Source organism: Dermacentor variabilis, chromosome 11 (genome assembly GCF_050947875.1).
Source record: "Dermacentor variabilis isolate Ectoservices chromosome 11, ASM5094787v1, whole genome shotgun sequence".
In the NCBI taxonomy this organism is placed as follows: Eukaryota; Metazoa; Arthropoda; class Arachnida; order Ixodida; family Ixodidae; genus Dermacentor; species Dermacentor variabilis.
In genome coordinates this window covers 19420768-19447663 of record NC_134578.1, presented here as the reverse complement: position 1 = coordinate 19447663, position 26896 = coordinate 19420768, and the positions used below count along the sequence as shown (strand labels likewise).

The window sequence follows — 26896 nt, the reverse complement described above, 5'->3', positions numbered from 1 at the left end:
GAAAAGTATGCATGTGGCGCCACCTCGCGCTCTCGACACGACCCAGTAATGAAAGCTTGGAGAATCGCTTGCAGAGGGCACTACAGATATCACACACGTGAAACCAGCTGGCAGCTGGTCAAACAACATGCATGGCCCGGTAGTCCATAGTCGCGGTACCGTCACCGAATATCTTCATAGAGTATAACGGTATTAAACGATGGCCGCTCGCGCCGATACGAGGCCGACCTTTAGCTTTGTCGATTCCGGCAAGTGGCCCTACGAGCATCCCCAGCTGCGGCCATGGCTAGCAGCTTTAAAATGCGCCTGAGCATTGTTGGGTTCTGCTAGCGTCGGCCCCCTGCCCGGGCCTCCCGAGGCGCCGTGCGCTTTGTGTGCTAGTCACAACGGAAAACGCACGAATCCCCCCCGTTTGCACCGCTGCCGACGGCTAAACCTACCCCCGCCCCGAGCCGCTGAAGACGACGGAGCGCACCAAGGTGCAGTCGCTGGCTTCCTGCCTGTTCACCATACCTCCACGCTACGTGACAGACAACGAAGCTGGTCTACGGCGGATCTTCGACGACCAAGATGTAAGCCAACGGAGACTTTCCTAATTTTACGTCCCTCTCCACGTCTGCAACTAGCCACACTAAGGCCCCTTGTGCTCCACTTTGCCGTGAGTCGTGCAGCCCGCCTCACGTACACTGAAATTCTATCAGTTTCTACTATAATTCACGCATCAAAGAACCTTGCCAACCTCCGTGTCACGGACTTAAACACCCTCCCCAAGCTGTCTGTCATCGGAACAGTGAACATTTCCGACCAACTCTTCCATATTAAGATATACGAACTGCCTCCCCATGACTCCTGCAAAAGCGTCATACATGAAGTTGAACCCTACACGTCAACGACGGACCTCCTCAAACACCTCAACGCTCACACCTGCGACATCTTGTCTGCTTGCATGATGGGCAAGACCAGCACATCCCTCATTACATTTCGCGGATCCCATGTCCCATACACAGTGTACTACAAGAATGGGGTGCAGCGATGCGCACCTCACCCCCCCCCCCCCCCCCCCCAAGGTGCAGTTCTGTCACACGTCTGGTCATTGGTCACCGACAAGACGTTTGTTCATGCCGTGATTTACCCCGCTGCAAAATTTGTGGCACTGACATCCGAGATCCTGAAATACCGCACGGGTGCAAGCCTGCCTGTCGAAATTGTGGCAAAGGTCACGCAGCCAATGACCCCGGGTGCAAGGCACGTCGAAAGGCTGAGCTTGCTATCCGCAACACCGCCTACCTCAAACGGCTCAGCCTACGCGAAGACCGATCTACCGTCTGCTCCTCTGACAACATCAACTCCACTCTGCATTCTCAACAGCCCCTTCATAACTCGACCACATCGTCCAAAACGAAGAAACAAGTGGAACCCAGCAGCCCCCCCCAACTGCGCTCCCAGCCTTCAAGAACACACCGGTAAGTCAGCCAACCCTCCCTCCTCAATGACGAAATTACCACTTATTCGGACTCTCTTACACAAGTGCAGTGGCACAGCGTCTGTGATAAACTCAGCGACACCCTGCACCTTGCGTCGGCATGGCGTCTAGTCTGTGGACTGCTTAATCCATCTCAAACTAAAACCACCGCACGCACGACCCTAAACGAAATTCTGGACGAATACGGATCTCCCGAACACCTTTACTGTACACTACGGGCAAAATATATTGCCACTCCCATGCAAACTGCATACAAATACTACACTGGGCACGAACCTAACGACACCTCCCTGGCTGCAGACATCACATTAGCCGAACTCAAACATGCTGTGGCAGAAACCCGTGTAAACACTGTGTCGGACCCCAACAATTTCACTGTACACCAACTTCGTAACCTGGCCGACCAAGATTACGAGAACCTACTTGAACTGATGAATAGTGCTTGGCATTCCAGTACACTACCTGGAGAATGGAAGATGGCCACAATCACCTTCATCCTCAAGCCTGGCAAACCGCATATCACTGGCAATCTTCGACCCATTTCCCTCACTTCTTGTGCAGGAAAGCTTATGGAGTAATCCTCCGCCAACTTCACACACACCTGGACACTACACAACACCTCCTACGCTCTCTTATTGGGTACAAATAACACATTTCAACCCAGGATGCACTTCTCCAACTCCAGGAAGCAATATTCACCACCTCCAGCACCGTGAAGGCAGTTCTTGCAGTCGACCTCAAAAATTCTTTTGATTACATCCATCATGACAGCATGTTAGAGGAGCTCCAAGCAATGAACTGTTCAGCCAGGCTATACAACTATGTCCGTTGCTTTCTTTGCAGCCGCACATGCTGTCTCAGCTTAAGCGGCACCACGTCCCCAAACTACGCCCATCTCCAACGTGGCATTCCACAGGGCTCCGTACTGTCACCCACTCTTTTCAACCTCGCCATGTGCCATATACATCAAGCGCTGGTCACCATCCTAGACTTACACTACACTATATAAGCTGATGATATCACCCTTTGGATGAATCGTGGCTCGGCAGAACATGACAAGACGCCCTGCAACATGCTCTAAACAGCATACATCACGCTGCTACCCACATTGGCTTGAGGTGTTCTTCCACTAAATCAGAACTACTTACAGTCCATAACCAGCAATGGCAACCACCATGAATAAAACTCGAAGATAACGGTCTTCGTATACCATGGCCTAAAACTATTCACCTAATGGGACTCCACATCCAGCAATATGGTGGTGGCTCTACCACTATCAATCACCTCCTAAAACAAGGCAAGCAAGTTCTCAGCATGCTCCTTCGTATTTCCAATTCCTCTCGCGGGCTGAAAAAAAGATCTGTTCAAACTCTGCGACGCCCTATTAATATCCCGCCTGTTCTACCATCTCCCATACACTCGACTTACACAGCTGCAGACAGCCAAGTTGGACGCCTTGATATATACAGGCACCATATTGGCTATGGGACTTCCCCTTAATGCCAACAACCAGGGCCTGCTCGAAATGGGCTGTCACAACACGGTTGACGAACTTATGGCCTTCCATAGATGCCATCAGGAAATCCACCTTCTCACACGACGGGGACGGCACATTCTGACGCAACTAGGCCACTGTGGGCAAATGTGTGGGTGCAGGTCAGCCAAACATACTAAGGAATCATCCAAGACAGAGAGGAACAAATTTATACACAGACAGCAGACATCGAATTGGACACAAACTAAATACAGATAGTACATAAAACAGGGGCGCCACACTATTGTCACTAATCTCCGTTCAGTTCTGCGCCGCTCACAGTTCCAGTGGTAGTCAATTCGAGTCGCAGAAGTTCAGTAGCGTTGGCTGGGGCGTAGCTCAGCCACAAGTCGCTACGACAGTGACGAGTGCCGGGGCACAGCCTAGTCTCGGCGTGTGAGGAACAGCGATGAATGCCGTAGTGCAGCCTGTTTCGTCAACAGGAGCTGGGGCGCAGCTCGGTCTCGACAGGGCAGCACAGCAATGAAAGCCGCAACACAGCCTTCCTCAGAAGCGTTAGGAGCTGGGGCGAAGCCCAGCCACGGCAGGATCTGCTAGGTAGCCTCAGAGGACAGCGCTGTAAGCTGGGGCGAACCCTGGTCCAGCACTGCAGGACCGGGGTTGTTGGGACATGGCCCGCCGCTCGATCCACAGTGCCCGGCGAGAGCTCCCTTTCCCGCTCCACTTCGCTTGTTGGCCCCGTCGCTCGAACTGATCTCGCGGGACCCGCTCAGAAATCACATGCTCACCCGTGCCTTTCGGCCCCACACACCGGCACAAGCACTGATTCCGACGTCTGCGCACTTCAAATGCTGTCCTCCTACTACAGTCACCTTGTTCCAAGTGCCCCCCCCGCCTCTACGCGAAGCTACTTTCCCCAATGCTACTCGATCACAACTTAACATATTGCCACTGGCTCGGCATATGTATCCACTACTAAATTCAGTCCCGACGCACCCAACGCACTGCATACTACATCCATTACACTTCCCGCAATCCACACTGGTCGTACCTTTACACAGGTGCCAGCACGTCTGGAACAGATGCGGCCATAGCTGTCACAGATCAACATTTGCATGTCATGCACACAGCTGTTCTTCCTCCCATGGACTCATGCACGGCGGAATTGTATACCATAGCCGCAGCCATCACCCACGCTCCTTCAGCTGGGAAAATACCATGCACGCTTGTTGAAGTCAGACATGCCTAACTGCTGCTCCACGGCAAGTACTTCGGCATGAACCGCTGCCCCCAGCCAGGGGCCCCCAAGGCACCGCGAGTGGCACGGCTGGCCTCGAGACCCCGCCGGCTCCGGCTTTCCAGCTCTGTGCATTTTCATCAGAAGTTAATTGGACCAAACCAAGGGACCGCACCGAAAATGCTGGAGCAGGCACTGTGCCATCCAAAGCATCACCTGAGTGAGCACTTCAGCAATCTGCACCATACTCTAACCAACGAGGCCACATCTCTGATCACTGCGTTTGAAAAAGCAGCTAGGTTGAACGACACCACGGCTCAGTAGGCCCGGCCAGTCAGTGCACAGCATGGACACAGCCAAGCTTGCAGGCAACACCGAAGAATCCGCAACACCATTCACGCTGGTCACTGCACGCAAGAATCACAGAACATTGTCCTCCGTCTCAGAAACCGCATCAACCTAGCTACTGCATTGGCATTCCACCTCACAAACGATATAGTCATGGCCGCCGCACTGACTCCATCAGAAGCCAAGGACCATGACATCCACATCAGGTGCACCTAGAACTTCATAATCGCTTCCACAAAGCGAGAATCAATGCTGATGAAAATTCTCGCTTTGCACACAGTAATTCACAACGTCAACGAACACCAAGCCACAGCTTACAAAGCCAGCGAGCCAGGAAACGCTCGTGAAGTAGTTCGAGGACCACCAATAGAATTCCTGGACGACAAAATTAGCATGTACATCACCGTCAGGGGCGCTGAACTTCTCAGATCATGACGCCTCGGCAAGAGTGAATGCGTCCTGATCACAGTAAGAAGCTCAAAGCTCCCGCGCATCGCACTAGTGGGACGGGTAGTCACATCAGTGGCTCCGCTCCCTACAGGCCCAGTGTGGTACAGTGTGCATTATGCCACATCATAGGACACCGAACCGATGTCTGCCCCACAGCACAAGACTGCATTGCATATGAAAGATGCGGCACCCAATTCACCCCGGGAACTGGCCCTAAATACACACCCCATGACTGCGAGATGAAATGCATAAATTGTGAAGGCGCACACAGCTCCCAAGACCCCACCTGCCCAAAAAAACAAGCTGCCAAGCTGCCGACAAGGCCACTCGGAACGGCTGCCTACAGGAGAGATCATCCAGAATCTTCTATACCAAAGCCCAAGCGAAATTAATTGCAGGCAAAGGGACAACAGCCGCCACACAATACAAAAGATCATTTCCCCCACACAACCACTCACAACCGCTTCGCAGCGCTTGAAGAAATAGAACAAATCAAACAATCCATCGAAGTGGATGCGCAGACACAGGGCAACAATCCAAAACAAGCAGAAAGAACAAAACAGTACAACAAAACTTAAGCCATGACAGACAGCCCGAACCATAAAGCTCAAGCCCATGCAAGGGGACATCAAACGGCCTCACACACCAAAAACTGTGGGACCATTACAGACATTCAAGAAAGGGCCGACGTCTGCTCAACAACTGCACCAAATAGCCATGCAAGAAGGACCATCCAAAGACAAGTGAAGACCGCCCAACCATCCAGGCCACAAGCCACGCAGGTAAGTCAGTCAGCCACTCCGACACCACACGACAGCCACATTCCCAGCTACATTACTGACATCTTGCGCAAACTTGTCTCGCGCGGGGAGTACCTCAGGGATTGATATTATCCCCGATTCTCTTCTCCATGGCCTTGAACAGTGTGAGCGTGCAGGTGCAAAATGTACACGACTTAGGATACAGCATCTATGCAGACGACATTGCACTATGGGCACATGCAGGGTCTCCAGGTGACATCGAAAGCACACTACAACAAGCAATCAGCATTATACACTCCCATCTCAAAGAAATTGGTGTTTCCATCTCACAGGAAAAATCAGAATATATCATAGTTACGAACCAAAGAGGTCACTTAGCAAACCACTCCGCAACCTCATCCATCTACGAATTGAAAATGAACCAATTCAAAGATTCACAACAATTCGCATTCTCGGATTCCACATCCAAGATGATGGCAAGGTCGACACATGTATGCAAAAAGCTACACAAAAACTTCACTACCTCCAACGACTGCTATACTGCATCACACGGAGAAACAAAGGAATTCGCGAGCACCATCTATGCAGAATAGTCAACATTTGCAGTACCGTCAATTCTATACCTGCTGCCATACCTTCACCTCACAAAAATGCAGCGCACGAAACTGGTTAGCCTGTACAGGCAACTCGCCAAAATCACTTTAGGACTTCCAAGATACGCGCCAGATCACAAAGTAAGCCAAACCGACATACTTCCAAATCTTAGCAGACTATCGGACGTCCACACAGAATCTCAAATAAATAGATTGCAACGATCACACCAGGGTCAAGCGCTGCTTAAAGATTTTAGACATTCTAAAGACGACATGCCTCAACTAAAGCTGCCACCTCCACCGTGGCAAGCACTTCACAACATTCACACGCTGCCAATCCCCCGCAACATGGACCCGCAAACAGAATAAGGAAGAAGCCAAGCGCGCGCAAAGCGCACCCACCGTAACCCCGGACACAACTGTGTACTACACTGACGCATCCCCGGGTACGGACCTTACAACACACCGCACGGCGACATACAACGCCGCGACCAATGCGTATACCCAAGGCCTGCACACAGGCCTCCCTAGCCAAGCAACAGCTGAAATAGTGGAAATAACTGAAGCAGTCGCAGCACCACAGCACACGCACAACGGCATCCCCATTTGCACCGACAGACAAGAGCATGCCGAGCGTTCGTAACGAGAAACCTGCCAAACTCCATCCGCCAAACCTTGCATCGATATACGACGAATAACCCGGCATACCGCATCACTATTCAATGGGTACGTAGCCACTTTAACATCGAGGGAAACGAAAAGGCCCACGCTCTACCCCGCGCAAATATTCCGGGACCTCCTCTTCAGTGGACAGACGCACTCATTTCTACAGAGTTAAAACAAATAGCTTCAAATATGCGACGCCTAAAATTAGAGGAATGGCATGAACAAGAAACTACTCTCCCAGCTGCACCACACTCGACGACACGCGAGGCCGCTGCCACTTGGCGTCAAGCCCAAACGCATTGCCCACCCACACAAAACATTCTGCACTACATAGCTGGAAAAGACGGCTCCCGAAAGTGCACACAGTGTGGAGGATATCCCAATACACCTCATACACTCTGGGACTGCCAGGGAAGTCGCACCCGCCGTGGTTGCTCAGTGGCTATGGTGTTGGGCTGCTGAGCACGAGGTCGCGGGATCGAATCCCGGCCACGGCGGCCGCATTTCGATGGGGGCGAAATGCGAAAACACCCGTGTGCTTAGATTTAGGTGCACGTTAAAGAACCCCAGGTGGTCAAAATTTCCGGAGTCCTGCACTACGGCGTGCCTCATAATCAGAAAGTGGTTTTGGCACGTAAAACCCCAAATATTATATTATTAGGGAAGTCGACACGCACTTCAAGCTATAGTTAGGACGCTACATAAAAGACCGCGCACATTAGAGGAGTGGCTGGCTGACCCAACACCACGTAATGTGGCCGCGTTAGCGGAGCTGACCCAGCCCAATCAAGAGTCGACGCCACCAACGTCGCACCTTCACCCCCGTTTCCGGCAACCTCTCACCACCACCCTAACGCCCAGTAGCCCCGGACAGGGGGCCGGAATGAAATAAATGCTTCTCTCTCTCCTTCAGCTTCCAATACCTTGGCACCCATCATATTCACGGACTCCATGGCACCTTGCCGGTGCCTGATAACTCGCTCCCACACGACATCATTCAACAAATACAACGCGACCTACACTCACATGTTGAAATCGTCTGTATCCCAGGTCACCAGGGTATGCCGGGTAGAGTCACTGGAAAAAATTATGCCGGGTAATAATAGGCCTAACCTGCTCGTCCGAGAAACTCGCTTTTCCGGGCTCCCGTCATCCCTGGATCTACATTGACGAGCCCCACAGCCTCACCTTCCCTCGAGCCATACACGCGTTTGCGCCGCTTATTCCCTGCCCTACACCCCCACATCCCACGTCACGAAGGCACCAACATTCGCAAAGCACAGACACCCTTGCAATCCCAGCCCGCCTTCACCTTATTCATGGTCTCGCAGCAGATCTCCTTCCCTGCATACACTGCGGCGACCGGCCGAACACCGATCATATCTCGTGGATATGCCACCCGCCGCCTCCTAGACTTCCTTATCCCACCTCTTTAACCCTGCCACCAAACCCCAGGTGAACCACTACATATCAGGAACAGGAGTTGGCTGGCAGCGTACATCTCAACCGCCATCAAGCACGCTGACAGAGGCGGCCTGGACTGAGGCCACCTGCTCGGTAATCCACTGAGCGACAATAAAGTTTCTCTCTCCTTGCTAGCGTCTGGCACTACTGCATCATCGCCATTTCATCGCCAGATGGCTCCATTGGCGCTCATAGATGTAGAGCCTATAGACTTTAGTGGTGCATACCCACTCTGGAGGATTGGCCAATAACCGGGTAGTTCTATATAACAATAAGAAAAAAGAATTATAGCATAACTGTAAACAAAATTGAATAGGCATACACTCTTAAAACAGTTGCACCCTTTGGTGTCTATATTTGTCCCACCACGATAATCGCCATGTGCCCTGCTTGCGTTTCCTTTCTTGAAAATGCTGCGCTCGATCGCTATTTTCCTGTCGAGAATGCTACGTCACGCTGATAACGCGCATGCCGTTCATGACAGGGAAGTGCCGGCCTCGCAGCGTTAAAGAAAGGGAATGCGGGCAAGACAGATAGCGATTATCGTTGCGGGACAAGATACGCACCAAAGGGTGCTAACTTTTTAAGGGTGTATGGGAAGTAATAGATTCTGGCTTACGATCGTAATAGAATAGGAATAAATAAAAAATACAGCTAATTTAATGGATTTTGAAGAAATATAACAAAACCTTACGTTCTGATTTTATAGTCGAAATCTTTCTGACCCTGCAACAAAATCCTGAATGGCATCGCCAACGATCCTGTCGCTGTGCCCAAGGGTCGAGGCACCCAAAGATAGTAAATTTTTAATCATTCCAGCGTAGAATTTAACTTCTGTCGTCGTGATGGGGAGACCGCGTTTATGGGGGTATGGGCCATTCAGTGTCTTACGTGGCGGACACATTTAATAACAGGTGATACGCGAATACGTGTGCGTACCTACATTGTCACGATTACCACAGATTAGAACAATAAATATCTTCGTACCTTACTTCGCTATTCTGGGTCAATTCTGTGTCGTGCGCTAAACCGCATCGCTGGTCACCCACCTCCACCGAGTGGAATTGCACAGAATAGTTTAATGCGTGAGCATTTCTATGCTTACCCAAACGATAAAACTGTCCGTCCGTCCCATAAGACGATCCCTTTAAAGATAGCATTCGCAGCAGCGAGAGAATTCACCTTCGGGCTGCCTCTCGCTTCAACGCGAGCTACGCCGTCGAGAACACAGAGCACACGAAGCTGTCAGCATTCACCGCACTAGCTTCCTATCGCAGATCGCTTTCAAGATTGGGGACCGCGCGTCTCTCTTCAATGCGAACTCAGTGGGGGAACACGGAGCACACAAGGCTGTCAGCAGTCGGCGCTCTCTGTCGCCATCGCAGATCGCTTTCAAGATAACGGCTCTCGCGGCCGCGCCGCAGTGCGCTTGATTACGGTTCATATAGTGGTCACACGCCCAGGGATAAGGCGCTAAAGAGCGATAACGGCTTATAATTATCGGAACGTCACCAGCGCACTTCACGCCGCCATCAGTAGTACATTGCTTGCGTCATCAATTCACCTTGCGCCGCCGTCTACAACAGTCCCTGTCGTCGCAGCGTTGTCGTTTATGTTGGTCGCATCAAGTTTCATAACTTTGATAATGACACCTGGCTGCGTGGAGGTAAGCAAGTGGCGCAATGCTTACTTAGACAATTAGCAGAGGAGTTTCTGCGTAAATTTTACAGCTAAGCGGTTACCCTCGCGTTGATCGTCATTTTTCGTGTCTATGTCCGTGGGCAAAAATGGAGGCCGATCCTGGAGGTACTGCAATACCAGGGCGACCCGCGGCGGTGGTGAAGCAGGCTTCAAGCCTTCAGCAAAGTGTGCGTACATTCTATGAAATCGCGCATACGACATATAGAACAGCATTAGTTTCAAGAAACAAGCACAAAACAAGCATCCGAACCACATAATTGATGTGCTCCTGATAACAGTGCGAAACACGTAGCACACCCCGTGTCCGTTTCCTGGTAAAGGTTACTGTTGCGCAAGCTGCCGTGGCGACGGCAGCTTGCGACGTGGAGAGTGACGTCACTAGCTTTCGTATATAATAGAACAAGCCTAGCAACTGATTTCATTGTTACAGTTCGGAATCCTGAGGAGCAGCGTGAATACCAGGAGCGGCTAAGGGAAAAAAAGAAAGGGCAATACGACCAGTGGTGGCGTGCTGTCACAATTACCATTACTATAAAGCAATAAAGGATTGTGTACTGCCCTCAGCAGTTGTAGGGCTCGTTTTCAACAGCTTCGCCAGACATCCACTTTTGCAGGGCAGAAATGGCGAGCCATATTTCTTTCCTTTTTGGCAGTGTCCGAGCCGCAAGACACGCTCGAAACAATGACGTAGTTCAAAAAATAAAAATGAAAATGAAATGATTCGTTAAGCAATGCGGCCTATGAACGCATGCCGTTCGGTGCAGAGTGCTTTATGTTAATTTATTCAAGAAGGTAGCGTGCAGCCACTTATGAAAAGAAATATAGCGCTCCAGTTTCGCAAAAGAAATGTGGCTATTTGTAAAGTCATGCACGTGCAACATGTTAATTATGGCAGTAATGCGCGCTCTCTCAACCTCTCTACTATGTGCGATCGAGCGTTGCATTGGGCTGAATATACGTGTTTTGATGGTTTAATTGTGAATATAGTCCTTACCGTAGAAAGTTACTTGTTTCTAAGCATTTATGGAAGTGCAAGTTTCCGTCACAGCTATTATTTTTGATGACATACTTTAATACCAGAGACAGTCACTGTGTTAAACCAGAAAAATTGCATTACACGAAGGAACATCCACATTCAGGAACGTTGCAGGATCCAGTATTGCTTACCTTGTGCCTCTGTCGTTCTATGTATTGCAGAAATCTCCACTATTCTTTCCCCAGATTCTCTACAGCCAAAGGACATCATGCATATGCAAGGGTGAATTTCCAAGTATCAGAAGATGATTGCAAGGCTTTGAAGACAGCAGGTGAAGAGCCCCAGTACAGTCGAAGTGCTTAACTTACTGACGTGCCAATATCTTGTAGCTGTTTAATAACGGGCTCACTGTATCTGAAATTGGAGATGGTTATGTTGGTGCGTGCCCAATTGTTTTTCGGCCATTTTATTTTGGCACGCAACCATTCACATAATTCTGCTACCTTAAATCACCCTCCTTCGTAGTCGTAAGTACAAGAAACAATCATATTTTTTCCTTCACAACAATCCCATTCTGAGTAAATTATTGCTGTTTTGTTCGTGTAGTTTCTTTTTTACAATATCTGCATATGTTCAACACGTCTTGTTTATGTTCTTATGCTTGTGTAAAATTTATTGCAATCACGCTATTCCCGAGTATTCTCCATTACGTTTGCATTTCGCAGTTTCTTCCCGTTTTCCTGTGTCTGCCACTTTTCTCACAATTTTCTGCAATAAATTCTTCTCGGCTGTTTTCGTGTTCTTGGCTAACCAGCGCGCGGAATTATCGATATTGGAGGAAGATGGCACATTTACTGCAATACTCCTTTTGGTGTGAATTATTAGAGGTACAATATCACAAACGATGAAGTTCTATTTCCTCATTAACAGTTGGCGTGGTTGTCGCGCTAATTTAGATAAAACTAACACAGAGTGAAACAATAGCTTTGTGCGCTTGTCGTCGCAACATATAAACAGCGGCGCATGCGCTTGAGTGATGCCATCGATACATGCAACGTTACCGGTCTCAAAAAGAGCGGGATGAGGGGAGGGGAAGAAAGGAAAAAGTAAGTAGCAGCCTCCGAGATTTGGCGGCGCGTAGCAGCCATCTCGGAACCGTTTTACCAGAAGTTACCCACAAGGTTAATCTGCAACCGTTCTACACCTGCATTATTACATTTAAATACCGCTTTTACCCCCTGAACAACGGACTTTTGGAATTTGTTACCTGGCAATGTGCGTTCCCTGGCCCTTTAGGATCTTATTTCTGCAATTGATTCTATGATGTCGTGTTACGTTATCTAGTGTTTTTTAACATTCGTGTTGATGTTCGTTCTCTGTGAATGCTCTATTCAAACTCCTGCTATGGCCTCTGTATGGCTGCAGTATGTAAATTAAATGATACCATAAGCTTTCGTTATCGCCTGTGTCGACCGCTTTCTGCGACGGATGATGAATTAATAGAATCGAAGGAAACTATTTCTCATATTTTAAGGCCCTTGGTTACCTTTAATATTACCTTTAATAGGTTACCCTTCAAGTATGACCGTGTCTATAGTGCAGTCGTAGCTACGGTGGAAACCGCCTTCCCCTTACCTTGTTTAATCCGCCACCTCTCTCCCCCCTGCCACCCTTCCCAACACCCCCTCACATATAATTCTTCCTTCCGCTAAACTCCCCTGTCGGTGCCCGAAGCTGTTAGTTTAGTAACTACAGCGCGTAATACGTGATTAGCTACGATATATGTTTACCATTGCTAAAAAAACAAGAGGGAAATGTTCGACCGTGCGTTTTTTTTTTCAATAACTATACCTTCGAAAGTCATCACGGAAACAAAGTCACTCAAAAAAAGTTTTATTAAATACACGTCGACAAATACTTAGCGAGTTGGCTGCATGTGTTATGCGTTAATGGCAACAAAGGTACACAAAAGGAGACGCTGCAGGCTGCTGGCATATAAGAACAGCTCGCAGGTGGAGGACACGCGACATTGCACGTCAACAAAACAATCTGGTTGCTTTCGTGAAATCCGCCGCAGCGTGGCGTTGGGAACACTTAGCAACTTGTGCGCGAGGCAGGGCAAAAACAAAGTAAAAGCATACAGCGTTAGCAAAGCAAAAAGCGACACTTCATCACATGCGAAGCTATAGCATTAAATACATCTATCGTTCTTCTAAGGCACAGTATAATTATACATATATGTCCATCGCTTTGTGATTTGTTTCGCCCGTGGCGTTGGCGTGCCTTTCTTGAGCCGATGGTCCCAGCTGACGGAGACCAGTGCTGTTACTGCAGCGGGAGTAAGCTCGAACGGTATAGGTGTCGCCACCGTACAGCACACGTGCGGCTTGCAAGTTCTCTGATATAACGAGGACGCTGACAGATGCGGCAAATGAGAGCCGGTGAATGCATCGCATATAGCGCATATACCTGGGAACGTTTGGCACCCTATGATGGCGCTTTAAATAAGGATTGACGCTTTCAAATACTGCACCGCTTGATGATGGATGGTGAACACGACACAGGAAATAGAGCTTAGTACAACAAAAGCACCGCGTATCGCGCATGTTTCTAACACTCAAATGGTATCAGTCTTTTAAAATCAGGTCGTTGCCGTTTTATCATTCAAAGTATTAAAGAATGTAACGTTCTTTGATGCATTGTGTATATGTCACGGTGTACATATGGTTTGGATGTATGCATTATCTTAGTTTTACTATTTGAGACACAGCACAGATTTCAAAAGCACAAGTAGCGTTGAGTGTTAGCTGGGCATTAACTAAAGAAAAATTTCGTACACTCGTCATTCTCTTCCTGGGTCCTGTTTCAGTGCGATTGTGAACTTTAGGAGGAACATGGCAAGTAGAGCGGCACCACAGAATGACAACATTTTGCGAGGAAGGACATATCACTGCACATTCAACGCTCGGGGTATGGGGGAGGTGGGGGGACGTGGAGTTATGTTGGCGCAATAAATACAACCATTCATATGCAGTGGTATCAATGATGTCGGCTTGGTAAATGAGTAAATCTCAGCCGGCTTCTCTAGACGATCACCGGGCCAGATCATCCGTCCAATTGGTGCCCCGTAGGGAGGATAAAAAGAGGCGAAAGAAAGGGGTGGTATCTGCAATAGACACACAAAACCATGGTGAAGGTACATCGCAAACCGCAACGCTTGCTAATATCAAGGAAAATGCCTAATTGCACCTTTGTGACCTGCTGGATTTACTGTCGATCACCGGTATAGTTATGTATAGCAATTTTCAATGACGTTTTAACATCCTTTATGAAGTATGCTTAAATTGCAAAATATACGTCAGAGAGTAGCCTAAGCACCTGCCATGATTGCTTAATGGGTGCCGGACACGAGGTCGCGCGACCGAATCCTGGCCACGGCAGCCGCATTTCAATGGGGTTCAAATGCGAAAACACCTGCGTGCTTAGATTTAGGTACACGTTAAAGAACTCCAGGTGGTCCAAATTATTCGTGAGTCACCCACTTCGGCGGGCCTCATTATCAGATCGGGGTTTCGGCACGTAAAACCCTATAATTTAAGTGGCCTAAGGACATTCAATGCTTAGAAGCTCTTTGCCTTGCACCCGGCCGTCTTTAAAAATAAGTTATCAGAATCTGCAGTGAAACGCATTGCTTTTCCCCTTAGCACTTTCTAAATAATGAAAAACGCAGCAAGGAAAACTGTAATCTGCAACTACAGTGCACTTCATGGCAGATCTCGAATCCATGTTTCTAGAAACTGGTGTCGAACACAATGTCTTTAGCAAAATGCAACGCCTTGAGTACGGATGACTTCGATTCTGCAATTACATGTCTCACTGATTCATTATTGTCACAGTTTATTAATGAAAAATTCGTAATTAACATTCATTTCCGCGCAAATGGTGATGACCGTCTCTTCTATGAAGTTGATCAGTAACAATTAAAATTTAGTCTCAATTGCGCTGTCTTTATAATACGATACAGTCGCAGCAAAAACAAATGCTGTTGCGCAGAGCGAATAGGATTGAAATTTCATAATATCGCCTTGTTAACAGCAGAGGTAAATATTGGAAACTAGAACACGGCAACATAATTTTTTTTATTTTCCTTTAGTTCTACGAGTATATCAGTTGCAGGTTATGCATAGAGCCGGCTAGTGCGAGGTCAACCCCTAATGCTTATCTTCAAATGTCAGGATTTTCTTTAAAGAAAAAAGCATTTCTGCTTACTTCTTTAAACCGTAAAAGATGAAACATTCTCAAAAACCAAAGCACATGTTTTGATATGAAGACGCTTGTAAGCTAAGCGAAAACTCGGTAATAGTAAAAGCACGCAAAACAGAAACACTGAAATGACTTTATGCTCTCAAGGCATTTGTCCAAAGCTCTATTTGCATTTAATTGCCGAAAAAATTGCCAAAATATTTTGAGTATTGTCGCAGAGACTGAAAGTAATGCTTTCCGTTTCGAGTTTCACTTCCCAAGAGCGACTCCACTGACGTCAATGGGACGTCATGTGTTAAGTGTGCAAAATTTCGAGTCTTTGAGTACCGTCTGAGTACCGTAAAACGTGATGTGATATTTCTGCATCGGCAGACACTCCACTAGCGCGGAATAAATCGCTGTCAAAACCGATGACGTTACGTACGGGGCTGGCGCGGTAATCTTCGGGTGGAGTCTTCACTGCGGCTTCGTCTTTCCATCCCATTATAGGTTACAAATTCTCCACTCACAAAAACCCTAACCTATTTGATAGTCAGATGCTGCAAAGTATCAGTGATTTAACATTCTTCCTTAGTGTCTTTCTATGTGCCAAGGCTAAGAAAATTTATTCGCTGTTGAATTACATAGCGGCTAAAGACGGAAGATTTCCATTTAATCACAACAACGATTCATTTGAATAAAAATGAAAATGTTTACCATGATCACTTCTTCAGCAACAGCAACAGCAACAGGAAATAAGCAACAGGAAATAAGGAAATTGGGCACATATGAGATAAAATAATTTTCAGATATATGGTGTAATCATTTGGTGAAAATATTACGAACCAGGACATCCTTCACAATTGTGTAGTTGAGCACAAAAAGTTCAATTAGAACGCCTTGACAACGAAATTTAATCACTGTAATGATTACAGTTTTTGTCTTCGAAACGCGCAAAACGAAAAGTCTCCGCGCACATGCATAATTATTGCGAACTTTGTTGCGAACCTTATAACGCAGTAGGGGATGTCTAAAACTTGGCGGCTATGACGTGTTTCTATCTCTGCAGTCACTTCTGGCATACGCAGCCGGCAAAAGCATAGCCTTTGAGATCTCTTTCTATTAGTCGGATACAACGGTCGCTGGAGCATGGATTTGGGCACCACCCATATTTGCAGAAGCCGAACAATTCGCATTGTCGCACGGTGTTTGAAGCCAGAAGAAAGAAGTTTAAGTGCATCCGCGCGCGATATTCATCATTCTCATATGAGCAGAACCATCCGACAGTAGCGCCAAGACTTCTAGTAATTTTTCTAACAGCCCCTAAGAACGAACGTCAGCACCAGCGCTGGTGGCGCTGTTTTGTGAAGTTGAGTTCTACCAGAGCGTAAAATACTATTTTGGCAATAGAGGACAATGTGCTACTCAGTATCTTGTGTGAACCCGTTGGCCTCAGCATATGAATGAACAATGTACTTATTAATTTTTTTTCCTTCAGCGATAACAGCCTGACAAAAAGTGTTCCTGACGTCCTGTGTTTGAGCGAACCACCGCAAGATGCCGCTACCAGCTCTGTGATTACAATCTCCGTCACGGGTGTCCCGGTGGTATTTCGTAACCTTCAATCAGTTTATGACGACACGCTAAATCTCCCTAGCAAACAGCATCACACAATCGGCTGCGAATGCTACTTTTTCAAGGCCACACGTGCGGTAACAGGCGGAGAGAGAAAAAGCCAACTGACCCGTGTAAGGATGACAGGAAAACGCGGTGACTCGAAGAGCTCGGCACGGCTTCGTGCTAGACGACACACGGTAGCTGCGTGTAGCGTAAGGAGAAGCCGTACTGGCCGTTCATGGCGTTGTCACTTGAGGCGTGGTTGCTCTTCACCTTCAACGTGAAGGGCTTGCTGTTGGCTGGAAGAAGTACAAGCGAAACGTTGATCAGGGCCCACGTTGCATTCACGATTCATTTAATTCATAAACATATCTCAGCTTTGAGTGTAACGCCCCACAGCGATACCGAGGCTACGATGAACGCAGTAGCTCCGGATATGTCTCCAGATGAATCTTGACAATCTGAGTTTCGTTCAAGTGAACCCCAACCTAAGTAAACGAGCGTTTTTACATTTCGTCTCCATCAGATTGCGATCCGGAAACGAACCCGCGACGCTGTGCTCATTAGCTGATAGCCACATAAACTGAGCCACAACAGCAGGTATTTCGCTATAGTGGTAGTTTTATGCTGTAGAAGTTTCACTGTTGGCAGCACAACGTAAGCTCACCGAACCTTGTTAAATGGATGATTTAGTTGTATCCATTTATACTTGGCGCAGTTTGAAAACGCTTGATTTAAGTGCATTAGAGGAGTGCTGTACTTAGCTTGGGCAGCCACAAGTATAACATACGCTCATTTTTTCTCACGCATTCTGACCTCTGTGGTGCCGGGTTTGTAAAAATGAGCGCCTTTACGACAAGCTTATTACGTGCGCGACATCTGCACACGGGACCAGAGTAACACGAAGACCTTTTCAAATGTTTTGCCTTCTACAGGTTGCTTATGAACCTACAACTCATTTTCACCAAGAAAACGATGCGGAAGCTTTGCGGGTGCCGACTCTTCCTGCTTCAGACACAATTCCTCACCGTCCACCTAATGTAACTATTTCTCTCTTAATCCCTTTCAATAGTTTGGGCAGGTTTAAAGATTCCAGAAAGCTACACATCTTCACCATTTTTCCTATCTCAGGGGCTGTTTAAAGAGAACCTAAGGCGAATTTTCCGCTATGGCCACACTAGCGAACTCTAATTTGATTGCGTGGAAGTGGCAAAACTTGCTTACTTTCTCTTAAAGGAAGAGGAGCAAAAGATCGGGGCTTTAACGTCTGGCATAAGTTGTTGCTGCCCTTACAGCCAGCATGAGAGTACATGCAGACTAATATATATGTTCGAACTACATTGTTCGTAAACTTCACAAGCAAAACTACGGGCATTGTACATGATGTCTCCATACATCATGTTCTTGAAGTTTTACACGTTAGCTGTCGGTCACACATTGTAGGATATACACAAGGAATACATGTAATACGACTTACATATGATGACGTTCTCTTCGCCGAGGCTAGTACCGCAGAAGCGATCCTGCCCCGGACCAAGGCCCAGCGTCGAGCCCTGGTCAATGCCCACAAAGTCGTCCATGTTGCAGATGGTGCCGTTGGCACCCCGGTCGATTGGCTTTCCCCACGAGAAGGACGAGTTGGACTCGGTCTCCCACTTGACGGAGCAGTAGTTCTCCTCCATGCGGATACAGATGGAGTAGCGGAGGTTGCTCAAGTAACGGACCCTGTGCTCCACCATGGGACCGTAGTTGAAGCTTCGCACGATGGCGCTAGGGCTTCGGTAGTACAGCAGGCAACCGGCAGGAGCTGCAAGGACGAAAGCCGAAGCGATACCAGGGCTGATGTTTCTAGTGATCGCGTTGATTGTTGAATCATGCCATATGCCATGATCACTGTGAAACAAGCTTAGTAGACATCTGCAAATTTTTAAACGGCATTTATCAGAAATAACGCCAGCTGTTAACGCCGGACTCCTGAAGCCTCTCACAGATTCTAAAACGCATTCTTTAGCTCACGCTGGAATTTTCGCAAATACCACCACATCATAAGCTCTAGTCACACAGAGAAGCAACAGAAACTGCGAAGGGCTCTCTGCATTCGGTGCTATTTGACCAAAACTGAAAGTCACGTACACGCGTGCTTTCTTGGCATTGCTGCGGGGCAACAACTTAAATAAAGCTAGGTAACTTTGTCGTCAGGTCAAAGCATGTTTGTGCAGGCGCAATTTCTTGTCGTACAATGGGATTAACGGACTGCTCATGCATTTGTCCCCCTCATTCGTCACCATCACTCGGAAGTCGGCGATTTGATTGTACGTGTCTCTTTCTACATTGTCCCGTTCTGTGAGCGCTGTTGGTCGAAAGAGCAACCTCGACGTTTTCTTCATGCACATAGATCTGAACAAAGAATAGTAGTACATTGTCCTGGGAACTTTGATCATACCCACGAACTGCATGACTGACAGTTGTGTAGTTTTTGCCCTAAATTTTAAAGAAATCGACATGTCCACTAACGATCTTTACCCTCGAACGAGTTATTTGTGCTGTGATTTTCACTCGTTACCAACAGCTACCAGTGCGGGAGCAGTAGCGCTGGTATCGACATTTTGTGAAGCTGTCTTTGCGCTAAGTTTGCCGGACTCTTATTGCCATGAGTGACTGTGTCCAGTTTCCTGGTTGAGCGGCAATGGAATTCAAGCCAAAATACCTCTCAGGCTGTTTGGGAACACTGCTGTCAGGCCAGAAAGATAGTTGTCAAAGTGAGCAAAGCTGCTTAGAGTGCTTTTGATACCGAATTCTTATCGTATTACACTGATCTATGCGATGGGCTATCCATAATGGTAAATGAAAAATCACTTCAGATGATTACCTCGACGCTCCAGAGCATCTGTCTTGAACTTTTAGGGAAATTCTTAACTCGAAACACGGGATGCACAAGGTTTGTGTAACGTTATCGACACTGTGCTTATACTATGTTGTTCGTAATCCGGATGCTACGATACGACTTTGTCCTATATTTTGAATTGTTCGTCGTTCAAATAGATTTTAATGTTATCAAACCCTAAGGACAATGACAAAAGTTTGTTCCCAATCCGAAGCTGTCCATAATTGAAATAGCTCATAAAAATGAGAGTAATAATAATGACACACAGAAATGAAACTAAAATGCCTCTAAGGTGTCAGTGATTGTTTTTTGCAGAGAAAGTAGTCGTGGAAGGATGAAAGGGAAATGGTGGGTTTATGCATGCTTGCTCTCCGCCAACTTACCTATGTCGAGGCTGTTGCACTGTACCATGCTGATCTTGATGCGCCATCTTCTAGTCATCTTGTCCCCGTTACTGACTACGCTAAGCACGACAGGATTCCCCGAACTTCTGCCCATGTCCACGTACACTGCAGGGAAGAGTGAAACACTTTGTTAACCGTACACGCTTTCACCGAAGGAAAGGCAATTATACATTTGTCTGCACTTTGTAACCAGTTGTCGGTTATAACGCCTCGATAAGTTCCCCCGTTTAAAAAAGACGAAACTTCTAAGAAGACGTAACTGTCACAAACTTTCGTCTGTGTGGTTCTGAACATGCAGTACCGAAGCAACATGTCCGAATGGGTGAGTGTACCTTTTCATGACGACATTAATTTCTGAGCCAGTTTAGATGGAATCAGTCTTCGTGTGCGCTTATGTGGTTCGTAAAAAATATTAGCAGCCACGATTCATCCTGTTTTGGGGGATGACATGAATCTCCTATCGAAGAAGCATGGTTTCAATCACGACTGATGATATAACAATAGAGATAAAGTTATGGGAAAGTTTACTGAGGTAGTTAACTGTTGCACACGTGATGCTCTTTAGCTTCGGTGACAATGCACTACGAAAGGACCTTATGGGATAATATTCCCATCAAGCCAGCACAAGTTCATTCGAGGCCATTGAAAATTATACTGCGCCACATGTTTGGTCACTGTAGAAGCACCTCCTGCGTTTGATAAACGAAAGTGCTTGATTTTTGAAAACTGAAGAGATGTGACAGATTATGCAGGCACTTTCGTAAATGCACGTGCCTGCTGTGAGCTTTCTGGTTATTTTGCATGTCGTATTACGAAGCGCACGTTGTTTTCACCGGATTTTTTATTGTTAATCAGTTATGGCTCGGTACAGAAGTGAAAATTTCTTGAATGTTGTCGACTTTAAGCGAAATAGTCATGCCTGAAGAGATTGCATGAGTGATTCGAATACTGTGGTATTCCCTCGAATGTACGCGAACACAAGCGATTAATTTGAAATATGCGTTGGTACAGCCGTAGTACTTGACCCCTGAGATTAGATTCGTTGACCGACGCCTATGCTCGGCGATATAATTGTGACCTGTGTGTCGCTTCTCTTTCTGGACACAAGCTAGACTCTCAACTCGCAATTTTTACAGCATTTGCTTCCTTACCGTCACCACAACGTGACAGTGTTTCTGACGTAACACTCGTGCAGCCGTATGTCTGGCAGTCAGTCGCGCGAAGATCTCCAGCAGTTCCTTTAAGTAAGCATCTCTCGATCTCCAGTCGAAAGTGAAGTCACTCGAAAACGCTTGAAGAAATCGGAACGCGCTAGCGCTCGAAGCGTGAACGTCACCGTTTGTCTTCCAGGAAATTCACTCACAGTGCAGTCCCGCGTTCTCTCCGCAGAGAATGGGCAGGCGCTCTCCGACCGTCGTTCGGACCATGAACGAGTCGGTGATGCACTGTCCGTTCTCGTCGGGCTGGGCCAGGCTGAACTCGAGGAAGTCGAGCCGCAGCTGGCACACGTTGTTCTGCTTCTCGATTGTCACCTGGCAGGTGTCCGTGCCGTTCTCGCCGTTCGGGTAGTTGGGGTTCACGAACTCCGTTTCGTTGTCGCTCGTGGACTTGCCGCACGTGAAGCTCACTGTGGCCAATTTAACGGGAATGTCAAGTGGATGCGCCCAATCTAGTGCACGCGTACATTTCGGCATAGGTTGATAGCTGGTCTAGTGCATAAACAAAAGTTAACGTTGCTCGAAATGACAAACTGCACAAGATGAATTGTGCGCATCGACGTTACTTTCATATCATTTCATTTAGTACTTCACTAAAGCTTCGCTTCATATAGATCCCAATGTGGGAGTTGGATCAGCATAATTATCTGCGTTTGTACGTTTTACCGCTTATAACGCTGGTTCAGCAGGGTTATGCTGCAGAGTCTCTAAAACCCTTGCCATTACCGATCCATTTTGACACATAGATTGGTAACGTATGGAAAAAAGAAAGGTGCGAAGTATATCTTCAAGAAGAGCCGGACATTATAGAAGAGAAAACGTGCAGTGAACCTTCTCTATAACAAAACAACTATAAATAAAAGTGGGAAGGAATCGTTACGCTACTGGCTAGGAGGCGCTGTTAATCTTAAAGGAGCTCAAATATTTCCGAATTTTTTCCAGTAAATACTTTAAAGCGAGTTCCAACACAGGCTATAGGGTCGCTCATAACGCTTCACGAAACCTTCTCGTGGTCCTAACAGCCGGTTCGCGCAAGCATATTTTGGCTACATTTTGTTCTTGTGGCCCCATGGAGCAACTATGAAAGGCGATGCTTGCTTCAAACTTTACTACACTTGTTTAGTCACGCGCCGTTGTGACCACATACAAAAGAAGTTCAGCCATCTCAAGTGATCAAAATGTTAAACTGTTTTTCCTCTTTTCGGTTACGCGTTGCTATTATCTTCGGTTTTAGATCCGTTGAAGTGGAAAGACTTATGTAGAACTGAATTTCTCTATGTTCCACGGGAAAAGCAAACTCAGTGATGGAAATACATAAATCACTGAAATGCGACAATGAAGATAATCATAGTGTATACAAGGATGCCACGACGGAGACTTCAATTAACATTTTTTGTCGCCACTATGCGTATGCTCGATAGATTTGGCAGTACTTCACCAATGTTGTGGACCCGCCGTGGTTGCTCAGTGTCTATGGTGTTGGGCTGCTGAGCACGAGGTCGCGGGATGGAATCCCGGCCACGGCGGCCGCATTTCGATGGGGACCAAATGCGAAAACACCCGTGTGCTTAGATTTAGGTGCACGTTAAAGAACCCCAGGTGGTCAAAATTTCCGGAGTCCTCCACTACGGCGTGCATCATAATCAGAAAGTGGTTTTGGCACGTAAAACACCATAATTAAACGAATGTTGCGGAACTTGGGTGGCAGTTCTTTTTTTAGGAGTACGTCATATTGCGTTGCTATATTTTCTCAATACCCTACAATTAGTTTTACATTTAATCATGACAGAAGTACTAGGGATAGGCTGTCGCTTACCGTAACAGCAAACTCCGAAGCCGTTGGCGCATCTGTTGACTTCTGTTCCTTTGCGGTCAATGCAGTCCTGTTCGCTGACACATGTTCCATTCTGGTTGTTGCGACCTTCACACGGCTGGTTTTGGTAACGCAGCAGGTTGATAATTCCAGCTGAAGAAAACGTGTGCGTGAGAAAATGCACAATTTGTACTACACTGTGAAGAAATTTTTCATCGTGCACAGTTCACGCGTGTGAAAAAAACAGTGGTAAGCTCATGAGCTTGAACAAAGATAAGCTCGGTGAGTCAATTTTGCGATTCAAGACACTGAAGAAGCCTGGGCAACTCTTTTTTCAACAAGCACTCAGTTATTAAGTTTATTAAGATGAAAAACGTCTAAATATATTTGATTGACTGTAGCATGGAGGACTTGAAAAAATTCTCATCTGGCCATCGCGGACATTCGAAACTAGGAAAATTTTGGAAAGTCATCTCCATTATGCAATATCATGCCAATTTCTTAAGTTGCCAGTATGCTTAGCACATTGTTCTGCATTTTTATGTCGTACAATGATGTGGCTTCGGAAAGTAGCCTTCTTACTTATACTTTGAGGTCTTCCCGGTCGACTGGGAGGCAGCTGCCCGCCGAAGATTCCCTGGCCAACTGCTGAGGCCAGCAGTGTGGCCAAGACTGTGAGAACAATTATGCCATTGCGAGAATTCATTGTCTGGCACCTGGAACGGGAAAAAAAGTTGCTAGCCCTTGCACAAATCACGGAGGCACTGTGTCTTCGCGAAATTTCACAGCCACGAGATGACCATGACATGACAATACTAAAGAGGTGCCTATTTCAGCGTAAATGGGTACTAAGTGACTTGGTTTTCTAACGGCGTTGTAGTAATCAATGTACTTTTCACTGTTTCTGAAGCTAAACCTAATGCTTTGTAGCCTACACGGAAAATGAACAGCGTGTAGTCTGTACTGATAAAGAAAAAGTCCCATTTTCGTTATCTCTAGTATGAAGGCTCTGTATCTGGACGTGTAACTCGGAAGAGATATAACGTGACAGTGTGTGCGCTTGAGTATTCTTCCGTTTAGTAACCGGGAAGTTTGTACTGACGAAGCTGGTCAGCGTAGACGCATCTTTCGCGCAACATGTGGTTGGAAGGAGTCTAGAAGAACAATAATGGCTGTGACAGAAGCATTGGAGGCGCACCGGCTTATATCGTTATTACTGATGTCGTACTAACGATGTACAAGTATACCACGCTGTTACCACACTTTTTTTAGCCGCACAAATTGCATCTCGGCTGTAACACCTTAGTTTGGGTAGAGGCTGTGCAGTGACTTGCATGATTTTTGAGAACTCTGGCACAATAGCGTAGTACTTGGTAGCATGCTCTGCTCAAAAAAAAAAAACTAAAAACTTGTCATTTTACGAGAGCTAATTCGATGTTACATACTACCGATAACTGATATTTTGACAATTTGTTAGCATATATGAGGAAGTTAAAACTGAGAAAAGGAGGAAGTGTCGGTTCCTCCCAACATTCTTTTGAAAGTTTTGCAATTTTTAGACACATTGCCAACGATTCGACCTCGTCTAGAAGAAGGCACCGGGCAAAGAACAAAGATTGACAGCACACGATTCTGCTATAAAGGTCCCATTGCATCTTACGCGATGTTTAGCAAATCGAAGCGTGAAATAGGAACTTGGCTATCCAATACCTTCCTCAATCTCTTCATTACGTGACAAATGGTCCCTTAAGATGTTTCCGAACCATCGACACGGTTTCGTAACACGATACCAATACCTAAGCGTTAACTGCCTTTCACTCCTGTTATGATAAGTGTCCACCAGATTGCCAATGCCAAGATAATTGCGGATGGGAGTGGAGACCCAATGACTGCTACCTTCGCCAGACGCTGCCTCATTGGCGAGGGACCTTGACACCTCTGGCAGGACTTCCGTCCGAAAGCAATCTACTGCTTAATGAGACATGAGCAATTTGCCCCCCTACGGCCGGAGCTGACCTTGTGTTGCAACGACGTTCGACTGAGAGAAAAAAATATGAAAACAAAAACGCAACCGCTAGCTCCGAATCGTTGACTGGGGGTGACGAAGGCGCTTTGGTCAAGAAGAGAACGGTAAGGGGCAACGTACCGAGGGCCTTGGGCGCAGTGCACCGTCCGGAGCGCTCAAGGTCGTGTCGTCGCGATATCCTGGGTAGCGCGTGCGGCGAGGATTCTACTAGCGTCGTCGTCTGACAAGGTTGAATCGCCGGCGTGCTGCTGGCGGGCGACTGGTGCCGGGTCCGCCACTATACGGATGCGAGGAGGAGCGGCCATCCGGTATACCTGTTGCTGAACCTGCTTCCTCTCCGGGCCATCGGCGAGCGGAGCCGATCTGGCCATCGCGCTGGGAACCGGACTTCCCCGTAATTCGGGTCACCCGCCATCCACACATAACCCCCACCCCCACGCGCTCCTCTCCAGCGGCCGGTTCGGTTGTGCCGCCGGGCGGGCCTAGGCTCACCGTTAAGCCAACAATGAGTTCCCTTCCTTTCCTCGCTCTCCCATTTATGAGAAGCGTCGTGAGAGCTGAACCACCACTAATTCCCATTGGAGAGCAAGGGCCGGTTATCGTCGATGCGGACGCCAGAGGAGGAGGAGAAGCGATCGGGTGAAGGAAGGCGAGTCTTGCGTGTCTTAAACAGACACGCCACTGTCTGTGGAGGAGACTAACCGGCGAGGTGCTCACCTATCTCGAAAGTGTAGTCCTACGGCGGCGGCTTGTGCTGCTCAGTCCTGGGGACCGCCGTCTTGTTCGCGGTGCACTGCCGTGCACTGGCGTCGGCGGCAGGAGCAGAAGGAGCGCAGCGCGCCACACACAAGCACACACCGCAGGCAGCTCTTGCGAATCCCGGACTGGCGATCTGTCAGCCGATGGCAATGCCTTAAAAGATGTGCAGGAGCAGAACGAGCTGCAGCCCTGCCTGCCAGACCCGCCGCCGGAGGAACCCGGAAGCGAGCAGTGCCACCCCTCCTTTCAGTTGGCGGGGTGACGGAGCCGTAGCACCGGGCAGCAGGCCGTTGGCAGGAACAGTCCTATCGCTCCTCTTACCTCCTCGCCCACTTACATAACATCTTGAACTTGGAAGGAAGAGGCGTCGGCGGCAGGGGTCACACCATCGCGGTGGATAGTAAGCTCGATGAGGGAGGGGGAGAGTTGAGGGGTTGGGGAGGGGGTGTGTATCTCCAGACACCCCTCTTTCTTTCACCCTCCTTCCCGACTACCCCCTCGCAGAAGAGGCTGTGTAGTTTCTGGGTGTTCCGTTTCCTCTCCTCCCCCCCCTCAGATCTTACGTCATGGGGACATTGACCTTGTAGCGGCGGGGTAACAGGTAGGTACACACAGACGCACACACGCGGAGGGGAACGAGGTCTGGTTCAGCTCATGCCTGAGACGTCCTTTCCTCCTCAGAAGGCCGGTCTCTCCTACCATCCGCTGTATGACGGAGGAGGAAGCGCAACGCTCTTTTTTTCTTCAAGCGGAGGCTTGT

The 26896-nt window shown here is 47.8% G+C and overlaps 1 protein-coding gene and 1 long non-coding RNA gene across 2 annotated transcripts; one reads left to right on the top strand and one right to left on the bottom strand.

Annotated features, from left to right (window-relative positions):
- The first annotated feature begins 5326 nt into the window (after window positions 1-5326).
- On the top strand, window positions 5327-11967 carry LOC142564290 (uncharacterized). Its single transcript, XR_012824539.1, has 2 exons — window positions 5327-5795; window positions 11420-11967. It is a non-coding gene; the product is annotated as an uncharacterized LOC142564290 (long non-coding RNA).
- Window positions 11968-13873: 1906 nt separating this feature from the next.
- Window positions 13874-24080, bottom strand: LOC142563561 (uncharacterized). The gene is made up of 7 exons (XM_075674145.1): window positions 23934-24080; window positions 23355-23504; window positions 21685-21948; window positions 20301-20426; window positions 18511-18840; window positions 17161-17332; window positions 13874-14340 (listed from the first exon to the last, which is right to left on the bottom strand). The coding sequence occupies exons 1-6, from the start codon at window positions 24055-24057 to the stop codon at window positions 17217-17219; spliced, it is 1110 nt and encodes a 369-aa protein (XP_075530260.1). The 5' UTR covers window positions 24058-24080; the 3' UTR covers window positions 13874-14340; window positions 17161-17216.
- Window positions 24081-26896: the final 2816 nt, after the last annotated feature.